The sequence below is a fragment of the Molothrus aeneus genome, chromosome 26 (assembly GCF_037042795.1).
Source record: "Molothrus aeneus isolate 106 chromosome 26, BPBGC_Maene_1.0, whole genome shotgun sequence".
Taxonomy (NCBI): Eukaryota; Metazoa; Chordata; class Aves; order Passeriformes; family Icteridae; genus Molothrus; species Molothrus aeneus.
In genome coordinates this window covers 3,756,372-3,767,991 of record NC_089671.1, presented here as the reverse complement: position 1 = coordinate 3,767,991, position 11,620 = coordinate 3,756,372, and the positions used below count along the sequence as shown (strand labels likewise).

General features: G+C 42.1%; 1 protein-coding gene across 1 annotated transcript in view; it reads right to left on the bottom strand.

Moving 5' to 3' along the window:
- Nucleotides 1–2,034: 2,034 nt before the first annotated feature.
- The window catches only part of PITPNC1 (phosphatidylinositol transfer protein cytoplasmic 1), a 74,998-nt gene continuing 65,412 nt past the window's right edge, over nucleotides 2,035–11,620 (bottom strand). The window contains exons 7-10 of the mRNA XM_066565881.1: nucleotides 9,339–9,494; nucleotides 8,271–8,334; nucleotides 4,935–5,053; nucleotides 2,035–2,149 (exon numbers count right to left, since the gene is read on the bottom strand). Of these exons, the coding sequence (XP_066421978.1) occupies nucleotides 2,144–2,149; nucleotides 4,935–5,053; nucleotides 8,271–8,334; nucleotides 9,339–9,494 (345 nt within the window). The 3' untranslated portion in view covers nucleotides 2,035–2,143. The remainder of the gene's footprint in view (nucleotides 2,150–4,934; nucleotides 5,054–8,270; nucleotides 8,335–9,338; nucleotides 9,495–11,620) is intronic.

Below are 11,620 nucleotides of genomic sequence, written 5' to 3'. Positions count from 1 at the left end.
ACACATGATCCTATGATTCCATAATGTGTTAAATGGAAATCATAAACCTGTGTAGGAAAGTTTTGTTTTCAGTATTACAGCATCTTTTTTTTAAACAAAGCAGCATCACCCATCAGGTCACCAATGAGTCAGAATTACCAGCTCTGGAAAGAAAAGCAAAGCCAAGCCTGGACGGGACATGGGAGAATGCAGGACCACAGCAAACCTGCAGAGAGCTCCTGGACATTGCTGGCTGTGGGATTTTCACTATCAGACAAATGAACACTTGTTTCAGTGCAGGTTGGCAGTGGAATTGCTGCTGCTCCTAAAACCTCTCCCCAAATACCACTCATTTCACAAAACTTGTGCTGCAGCTGCACCAGCGAGGAGCTCAGTGCATTTCAGCCACTGTGGCCCAGGTTTGGGCACCCCCAAACTGAGTGTTCAATATTCAGGGACAGCTCAGCTCTGGAGAAGTCTCTTTTTTCCTCCATCCATGAGCCATCAGTGGTGGCACAAAGTATCACCCACTGGGATCATGGTTCAGGTAGGAGCTGTCATTCCCTGGAATCGGACAGTGGCTCCCCGATGACACCAAGGGAAGGAGCTGCAGCAGCAATGGAGCAGCAGCTTGTGTGGGGGAGAGCAAAGTGTCCCAGAGAGGGGCACAAGGAAAGGGTCTCACCCAGTTCATGCTTTGAAGAGAAGGAAAGAAGAGCCACTCCTGCCATTTATTTTTCTCCTTCTTCCACCATCTACACTTCCCTCTGGGAAACATCCTTGTCAACAATTGAATTCCTGAGACTGAGGAATGATTTCACACACACACCCACCAGGAAGACCACTTCTGGTTCCTCAACATCACCCACCCCTGGTTTGCTTTTTGAAGTGACTGATTTTGTCCCCCTTCCCCAGTGAGGCAGTGCCTGAACCCAGCTTTGTCAGATTGTTCTGTTTAGCAGAGATGCAAGGCAGGAAAGAAAAAGGAGTCTCCTGTTTTCTTCCCTTTGCATTCAAGGTCTCCCGGCCTGACTACTGCTCTTCTTGCAGCGAGGAAAAGACAGAATTCAGTGCTTTTGTTTCTCAACTGGCACAATTCAGCTGCTTTTTCCAATGTCACAGAACACCACTGATGAACACCAACACTCTGAGCTCACAACAGGACAGGGATAGTAAAATACATTATCTACAAGAAATAGGTGGTTCCTGTTACAAATTCTGTGCAAGGTAGAAATAGTTCAATGGCCTCAAAGTCGGTATAATTAATTACAACTGGGGCTTTGATACAGTGATATTTTAGGTTTGAAAAGATTTGTGTTTTGTGTTTTAGGCCCCAAATCCTGAGTCATATTAAGCAAAATGTGGATCTGTTGGTGTTCAAGTACAATGAGTTACAGGTCAAAGGTTTATGAACACACAGGAGAAGCCTGAGAGTGGGAAAGATTTTAAAATTGGTTATAAAAGAAGAAAATGGGAGGGTGTTTTTCTGTTAACCCTCCATTCTAGTTGGCACTAATTTGCCTCAGAAGTCCTTGGCAGATTTACTTAATACCTACTCCTAATTATAAATGCTGTGACCTAGATGAGGGTTTGCAGGCAGAGTACTGCTACAGAAAGATTGGTTTTCGTTTATAGCATCCCCTCAGACTGTTCCATTGGTGTCAGTAAGATGCACCATATGGCTTGAAACACTACTTTAGGAATATATAAACTACTTTCTCTTGCATGCACTTTTCATAAGGTTTTAAGGATCAAGTCTGAGGAAAGGAGTCATCTTTCCACACCGGAAAGATTATCTGAAACAAACAAAAAAACCAACCAACAAACCACCACGACCTTTGTAGCAATGGAGTTATGTCACTCTTGCTGTGGCAGACATGGCTTATCAGGAGGAAACATGCAGGGTTAATTTAAAAGGTTTTTTTCGATGGATCTGGAAGAGTGAGAGTTTCTGGAGCAGACTTTTTCCGAGGCCGATCTTTGGGAACTGTTAGGAAATCAGGAGCATCTGTGGAGAGAGGGGTTGATGGAGCACTAGATGGAGCACTGCGGGTTGAGGAAGGCATGGAAATGCTAGAGATAGATATTGCCGGTGGGAAAATCCCAATCTTCTTGTTGGTAGCTTCCTGAGTGGCTCGTTCAAACTCTCGGACTTCATCCATTGTCATGTCTTCAACCAGAAGGAATGAAAGACAAAGGCGTGTTAGAATAATTTCAAATAATCATTTCATTAACTCAGTTAAACTACTTCCATCCAAATCCTAAAGCAGGGAACGATTGCTTATCACGCATCTCATCAAGTGCTTCTCCGCACGAATGCCTCCCCATTGTCAGGCACTGACTGGAGCACAATGAGCACGATGTAAAGGAAACAGAGTTTTAAGGACATTAATCACGTACTAATGGTTCCTGTACCTGGGTCTGAGCTGAATAAAGATTGCTGCCTCTGGAATTGCTGGCAAAATCCAGCTATTCCACAGGCAACTAAAGAGTATGTTTGGATACAGTCAGCGGCTAGCGTTTTTTAGAACTTCAAACAAAATACAACTGAAAGGGGTTTTAAATTTTTCATTTCGATTATAAGGCCAAGTGGGCAAAGGATTGTCATGGTTTGTTCATCTGCTGTAATTATCAAGGGATGAAAAATTCTCTCTCCTTCCATTGACTTGAGCTGCAGCTTCATGCAAGGACCGAGCCTGTTTTGCTTTTCCGCCAATAAAGCCTGAAGAATTCTCTCTCCCTTGACAAAGCCGCAAGATTCAAATGCTCAATTCCCCGCGGAACGCAGGCGGGGGAGATGAGGATTAAAGCCCCCGGGGAAGGAAAGGCGGGCGGGCCGAGCGCGGAGGGGCCGGGGCTGTCCCGGGGCTGTCCCGGTGCTGCCCAGCCCCGCAAGAGGGCAGCGCGATCCCAGCACGGAGCCGTGCGGAACCTGCGATAAACCCCGGGAGTGACATCTGCTGCCAACCGGGAAGTTGAGCAGAAAATCAGCAAAGATCTTCTGGAACCTGCTGCTCCATGTCTGCAGTGCCTGCAAGACGCCCACCGAGCCAACTGAAGGCAATGTTAAGATTTTTGCTGAATGTCAAGTTAAATTCATAAATTTGAAGTATTTCATTAGACCATTTATAGATTCTTTGAGCCATGAAAGATCAAAAATACAGAAATAAAACCAGGAGTCTTTCAATCAATTAAGAAGTCTCACATATTTGAGTCTGAAGCACAGGGCTGGCAGTGGGGATTACCAAATTTGTGATAAAATAATCCTGTCCTTCCAGGGCACTGATGCTTTTTGCCCCTACCCAGCTGCAGACTTTGCAACCTTGGCTGTAGAAGCAGCTTTCTGTTGTGTTCCAGCATCCCACGAAATAATCGAAGGCGTGCACGGTGCCGGCTGCCTTGGCTCCCCCTGCACCGCAGTGCGGGGACCTCTCCAGCCCACACTGGCACCATTAGGAGTGAGAATCTGCCTGTTGCAGATCTGACAGAAGTGCTGGCAATAAACAGATGGTCCCAGGGGAACTGTACCTACTCATGTTGGAGAGAGGTTTGAACCTGTTTTGCTGGTTTACATTTCATTTCACACCCTGTAACAGTGGGTGAGAATTTCTGCGCTCAAAGTGTCCCAAATCTCACTGAAATCACAGGGATTTTGATTGAGGAATTCTGTATGTTGTGAACCAAAAGCTGTCTTGGACAAATGAAGGGGACAGGAAGGTTTGTCAGTGTACTGTCCTTTGAAGTGAAGTCTTACTGAATGGAGCCTCCAAGACTCTTCATTTGCAATTCAGACATTAAACACTTCAATTGACTTTTGCTTTAATATTTGCTTGATATTGATATATTGATATTTGCTTTAATTTCCTTCTGCTGAGATATACACTCAAGTAAAACAGTCCTTACACTGAGCTAGGAAGACTCAGGTTCACTTTCTTTTTTTTTCATTAATAACAACTTCTCTTCTGACCTCAATAACAATTTTTTCCACATGGAAACTACAGGTGGCAGACTTCATTCAGAACCAAATCCTGAAGTGTAGAGCCAAAATCTGAACTGATTCTCTGCTAAGGAGTAACCTTGATGTCAGTGAAGCTGCTGTGTCACGAGCACAAGAATTACCTGCCCAGGGACTATGCAGACAGCATCTCCTCAGGCTGGGGCCAGCTGGCACTGAGCAAGAGCCAAGGGAAGACTTGGAGCCCTTCAAGCCTTGCCCCACACTGATTTCATGAGTAAACCCAGCACTGAGTTCCACAGCACCATTAGCAGAAATAAAGGAATAATGACATTGCAGGGGCAAGGGCTGCTGCATCTTCTCTATTTGCAGAGAGTATCAAACTCTAAATTTAGGCTTCTACTTGTGGAGCCCAAATTAGGTAATTAAGTACTTTATGAAATCTCCAGACCAGAGAACTTACACAGAAAGCTGCCCTTTTCCACAAACCACTGCTACATACTTCTGCAAATACTTCCCACCTTGTTGGTAGCTAATCAATGGCAGTAACATTAAAGTTACCTTGAAAAGAGTGAATAACTCAGATTTTTTTTCTTGGTGAAAGAAAGAATTTTGTGAATCCCATAGAAGTTTTCCACTCCCCATGTTCTTGGCTTTTTGACTAGACCACTGTGAACTCCTGTATTTTTTAACTATTCAAAGAATAGAAAGTAAAAATCCTATTTAATCTCTTCTTTATGTATCCAAATGAAATTTGAACACTGTGCTTTCCTGGAAGCCAGGGAGCTGTATATGAGCCCAACCCCACCCTCCCTTACATAACTGGCAGGGTTACAGTGCAAACCAAAGGCAGGATTGCACTTCATGGAGAAAGATTCTGTTCTTATTGAAGCAAAACCTCCCCAAAATTCCACTGGCTGATCAGCAATTGGTTGCTCATTTCTGGTCTGTGCAGATGCATCGGCTGAGGATGGGCAATATGTTTCAAAAATTGACATACTCTTGCTTTGGCATGGCTCTCTATTTCATCCACAGTAGATGAATGTTGGTTGCAAACTTTAATGTTGGTTTTTTCATGCATATTTTTCTCGTATTCTCGAACATCATCCATAGTCATATCTGTAAAAAGTTCAAAATTGTTGGCATTTTCCATTGATTCAGTGCAAACTTAATTTTTTTTTTTCCTAAGGAGAAGGTTCTAGGAACACAAAGTCTTTCAGCAGAAGCCAACAAAGGATTTTTTAAAAAGCAAGGAGCAACTAGCTTTATGAAAATTGCCTCATAAAGGTAGTTGTGTCAGCCAAGGAAGGTGCAAGGTTAAGTCAAAGGGAGTCAGAGAACAGGAAGGAGTGGAAATTGTTTAGGAGTATCTGTGTAATGTAAGGTAGGCACAAAGTACTGAAGTGCAGGCCTTGGCAAAGGCCAAGATCTTCTAAAGAGATTTTAGAAGATCCTTTGGAATAAAGGATAGATACAGAAATATTATAAATACTTACTTACCTTTCCAGCACTTGGAAAAAGAGTTTTTGTTAACTTTGCATTGTACATCTCATCACCAGCAAAAATCACAGTGTTAGAGCCCACTTTAGATTCCAGAAACTAACACTTAAACTGGTAAGTGAATTAATAATGAGTATGGTAATGGTTGTGTAGCCTCAAGCAATTGAATGAGCGATGAAAATTAGAAATATCCCCCAGATGAGGCTGATCCCAGCAGCAGGATCACTGAGCACTGCCCAGCACAGCCTGCCAGGTGCTGTGGAACCAGGCAATGGGGGGTTAACACCTTTAACAGGATTTGTCACCAACCACAGCTCCAGCAAAAACATAAAGAGTCCAATAATTGACCTGGGACTCTTCTGAGTATTCCCAGGCTTTCCATAAATGCTCTGGGGAGTGAGGAGTCAGAACAGGAGCAGTGTCAGGGTTTGGGCTGTTCTTTACGATGCTTTGGTAGCTTCAGAGCCTTGTAAAAACAGCCATCAGCTTGTGACTCCTAACACTTAAAGAGCATTTTATTAGCACAGTCTGTTGGCAAATGGGTGCCCCTTTGGTCAGGCACTGGGATCTGCTCTTGAGGCTCCCATATTCCTCAATTTATGATGTGCCACTGGGATTTGGGAGTTCTTGGATCACACCACTCCCTGCTCTGTGCTGTGAGCTCCTGCTGCATTTTATGAGGCAGCTTTTAAGGCAAGATACAACTTCAGCTGTTGTAGTGACAGCATGATGTCATAGTCCATCAGTAAAAACAAATGCAGTCTGAAATTCTGATCAAGGAATTTGAAAAGGAAACATGGAATACCCCTAACTCGTACTCTTTCAGTCTTTTACTGTTGTCTGGAATGAGAAACAAGCTCAGAAGCTGTGTCAGTAACATGCTGGGATGCACTTTGCCAAGCACAGAACATGCTCTTTATTAGTAAGTAACACTGAGGAAATAGAAGTTCTTAATAATAAAACTAAATAGAGTTTAGTAAATTAAATGACAAAACACATTCATACTCACAGGGTCAGTAACAGCAACCAGTCATTAACATACATATTGTTTATTACACTGATTATTTGATTCATTTTATCTGACTACCATCATCTCCAGGTCTTTCTCAAACTTTCATTTCAAAAGGTGTTAATAGACATTAAAAATTATATTTTGGATGCTAGATCATTACACCTATTTTATTAAGCCCAGATTTTTTAGTTTTTTTACTTAGGCTGATAATTAGGCTCTTTAAAATACACTATATTAGTTAGTAAAAAGGCTCCCTCTGACAAGGAAGAATCCACAAGATAATTGTGTATCACAGTATTTCATCTGTGGAAAGAGTATTTTTGGCAGGGAGATTTTAGACTTAGGAGGGGAAAATCTATAGTGAAATGTTTTGGAGCTAAACCTGTTTGGTATGTTTAACTTCATGGCTGTTCATTTGTCATCATTATCAGTAACTCTGCTAAAGTGCAGCTGACACTTTGCTTCTCAGTAACATTCTCCATCTCTCGCTGTATGGATATTTTGGGTACACTGGGAGCAAATTTATGGGCTCCATTTTTACATGAAGTCAGGCTGTTTTATTTAAAGTTATCAGTTTCCCTGACTTGCTACAGGGAAAAGAATGGATTGTTCTATTTCAGGTAAAAAAAGAAACAAATCTAAAATTAAAAAAAAAAAAATAGCTCTGAAGAACTCTCTCACTGGATATAAAATTCTCTCACTAGTTTACAGCTATCCCAATAGAAAAAGATATTTTTAGCAGTTTCAGTATTTTTATGACCATTACAGCACAAGATTTTCATGCAGTATTAAATTTATAAGAACACTGTGATTTCAAAAGCGATTTTTTCTCTATTTCCAAACAATGAGCCCACTGAGTTGGTGGCTGAATTCCAGTGCAGGGCTGTGACACCTCTGAGATGTGTTTGCAGCAGTGACTTCCTGAGCAATGCACAATGGATCTGAGCTCTGGTGAGAGAGGTGTCCCTCACCCATGAAATGTCCAAATTAGTGTTTCCTGAAGCTTGAGGAGGGCCTAAATAAACATTCTAAATATATTGTCAAATTCCTATGGTATTTCCATGGCCTGTCTCAGGGCATGTTTTATGAGAAGCTGTGGTGATGGATATTTACAGAAAATGCATGTAAAAGGTACAAACCAGTGAGCTCACTTTAGACACTGTGATTACTGGTTTGATATTCAGATTGCTCTGTCCTGCTGGGAGTGCCCACATTCCCACAGCTGCCTCATGGATTCCTGCACTTTTTGCATGCAGCTGCTGCTGAATCAGACCCCAGAGGATTTATGCTTATCTACATCTTTTTTCAGAAAAGCTCCATCTTTTCTTTGTTGCAATCCATATCAATAGCTTAAAACTTTCCTAAAAAGCTGGAAATGTGTTGGGTCAGAGGCCTTAGGAGTCTGCAGGATGGAAATGGCTGCAAGTTCAGGCAGCCTTAAGAAGGAGCTTTATTCAAACCTGCACGAGGTTCTCCATACAGACAAGTCCTGCCTGCAGGGCAGGGGGGGCACTGGGGCAGGTCCACTGACATGCTGGCATGGAAAGGCATCTCTGGCTGCTGCCTAATCCAGCACACCTGGAAGGCTCCAAGGCCAGCCTGGATGGGGTTTGGAGCAGCCTGGCCTAGTGGAAGGTGTCCCTGCCCATGGAAGGGGGTGGAAGGAGATGATCTCTAACATGGTTCCATCTCCTCCCTCAACAAGTCACACTAGGACCTGATGATCCATGAAAGCAGATGGGAACCTGCTGTTAATCATCCCAGGCGTGTCCCAGCCCCTGGAAGGGTTAATTTGCAGGTTAATTGGCTCAGGAGGACACTCACCATACCACTCATCCACCCAGGCAAACGCCTGCCGGTGACCGATCAGCAGGATGTCTCTGACCACCTGCAAACAAGGAAAGGGTTAAAGGCCTCAGCAGCAGCAAAACATCTCATCTGTGTCTTTCAACAAGATTGAAGTGAGAAACCCTCTGATAGTTCTGAATCTAAAAAGTCATTCTGGACCTGTTGCCAGCACTGAATCATGGCTTTGACTAGCAAGGAATCCATTTGGGAATGTGTAGAAATACCAATATGTAGGAGGATAGAATATAAGTAAATAAAGGTAGCATGGAAAGTAATCTTACCCCCTAAAGAGTTCAGCTGGGTTAATTATTAAAGATTAGGAGCAGGCCTGACTTTAACAGGCCACAGCTGTGGCCAATAATAAGAAGAGTGTTATAGAGTGGATTGGTTGGTTGAAAGGGAACTGGAGTCACTTGGCTGCTGTGAGAAGAAGGAAGAGTCAGTGCCTAGAGGAGCTGCCTATGAGAAACATCAAGGAGGTACAAAACTCCAGCAAAATGGAACCCTTGCAATGTAATTGCAATAGAACTCTTGCAGTATAATGACAACACCAATAATCATTGGCCAATTAGACATTCTGGATCTCTTCTTTTCCCTTCTCATTTTTTTCAAACATGTAGAAGATCAATACTATGAAAAATTTGATCACCTTGTAGTTATGCTATTCATGAATTGACTTTTTAGAAGACTGATCAGAAATTGGAGTTTTTAGTAGGCTGATTTCCCACTGTGTTTCTAAGGGATTCTTCACCTCACTGCTGTGTGTATGGGACCCCTGTGTACTCAGAAATGCTTCAGCTCACATACTGGTCACAGCACTGAAAATGTTGTTGATGGTTTTTCTCAACCTTAGGCCTGAGCAGCTCTGGGCTTTGTCATTTTGTACTCAGAGTGAAGTGCTGGGCTCTGCTCCAGCTCTTTGAGACCTTGTGAGAGGTCTGAGCCTGGGCTGAGCTCCCAGGCTCCTCCAGCCATAGCCACGTTCCTGTGAGTGCTCGAGTTCTGCTCATGTGAAGGATAAGAAACAGCTCCTGTTTCACTGACCTTGTGTACAAATTGCTCTACTCTGGTTTGAAGTCCCCAGACTTCAAATTTCACAGTCACAAGTTTGTAGGAACACATAATTGGCTGATGGGTCTCTCTCCAGCCTTCTTTCAATTGGCCTCTCCCAGTTTTCTGTGACTTGAAGTATTTGGGATCCTGCAAAAGAAAGAAAACATACAGGGAAATGCAGGAGGAGAAGTTGTGTTTGTCAGTTTGCTAAGTAAAAGTTGTGATAAGACACAAGACATGCTAATAAACTTTATGAAAAAGTAATAGGAAATTGACTTTTAAAATGCACTAGGATATCCTAAAATCCAAGCCTGGCAGTGAATCAATGGCAGCATATTCCTGGAGATGCATTGACAATCGTATCATCCAGGACGTTTTCTGCTGTAAGAAAATCTGTTATTGCAAGTATTTCAGTGCAGTGCACTCCAAGGGTTATTTATGGCCTTTGGAAAAGAAAAATAAAAATAGTGGCTTCTTCAGAGGCTGTTTTTCCACTGCCCCTTGGTGTGAACTGCTTGTACTTTCCACCTGTGCCTGTCTCCTGAAATTGTGTCCAGTTGGAGCTTGGACACTTCAGCACTGACCCTGGCAATGCCACCTTCAGTTTCAAGTGCACTTGTTCATCCTAAGCTAAGTAGGAAACTCCTGCAGTTTATCCATCTCTGGTTACAACTAAGTCATGAGCAGACACTGAGTAATCCCAACTCTGCTTCTCTTTCAGGAACCGGGAAATCAAAGAAACTACAACCTTGAAATGACAACATGATTTCATAAAACCGTTAAAGGCATTAGTTCATCTTTTTAAAGTTTACATTTATCTGTACAAGATACAGTTTTATCCATGAAAGTGTTATTTTCCATATTGGTATAATTCTATTTCCCTTTATGTCCAATCCTGCTAATTATATCTTGTAAATAGAAATAATTTATGGTTAAGCACTGGTTGTCAGAAATTGAAAATTATGTCATTTCAGAAAATTCATAGTGGAGCTTCTAAAATCTGTCCTGAAGAGTAACCAGCAGTGCTCAGCTGTGCTCTTTCCCCAGTGCTGAGGTCTGGGAAGATCCTTTGTTATAAAAGTAGTTAATCATGTACTTAATTAGTGCTTAAATTATGCATTAAATGGATGACAATCAGGAGAAAAACCACAAAATACTGATAACTACTCTGATCTTCATTTTACTTCATTCAGTGTGAGTTTAGGTATCACCCAGTGTTCATATTCCTACCATTTATTTATCTCTTGACTTCTGGTTTTATCCTAAACTGCAGCTCTGCCATTAAAGCTTCTCTCCAAAGCTCTAATGAGGTGAGAGTCTTTCCTCCCTGTGAAAGTCACTGCTTTTATTGCTGACACAGCCTTTGCAAAGGGGAGACTTTGAGCTCACAGTATAATAAGGTTTCAATGTTAAATCATCATAAAACCAGTTCAGCATCATCATTTATCAGAGCAACACCCCCTGTACAGCACAGCTCATGGTCACTGGCTGCTGCCAATCTTGTCACCCAGCAAAGCTCAACCACAGATGGATCTACACATGTTCTGTTTGAAAGAGCTGTTTAATAATTGATCATTGCCTGGAGCAATCAATATAATAATAACACCAATAAAAAGAAAAAAAGGGAAGAAAACATAATATTCAGAAAGACATAACATTCTAGTTGGAGGTTCCTTAAAAAAAGAAATCATTACAGACAATATTATTTCAAATATGCTTGCAAAATATTCCACTGTGAAATAAGAATCTCTAAAAAGGAAAATAGTTTCCTATAAGTCAGGGTCTGCTATTTCTTACACACACAGACACAGTGCTGGTGTGATGGAGCCATTCCCTTGATTCAGCATTTCAGATACACACTTTAATAATTTTGAGTGTTGTACTTTACAATCCTTCAGAGAAAACCAGAACTATAATGGAGAAACTTCAGTGCTGTCCAAAGGGATTTCATGTAATCAATTTGAGTTGGTATCAAATATCAAGAAATTCTAACTAAAAATGAAATAATGAATAACTGCCCTGCATCACTACTCATTCCCAAGTTTTATGGGCTGGGTCTGGTTTGGTTTGGTGAGTTTAAGCCAGCAGACAAGGGGACACACAGTGGGAATCACTCTAAATTTTGTGGCCCACAAATCACCCACCAACTGCAATGCAATTGATCCATTACATCACTCCCAGGTGCAAATTCCCTTAACAGCACCCAGAGATGGCACCTCTGCATCCCTTAATCCTGTCCCTTTTTCTTGAAGGACATGAGGATTAGTCACAAA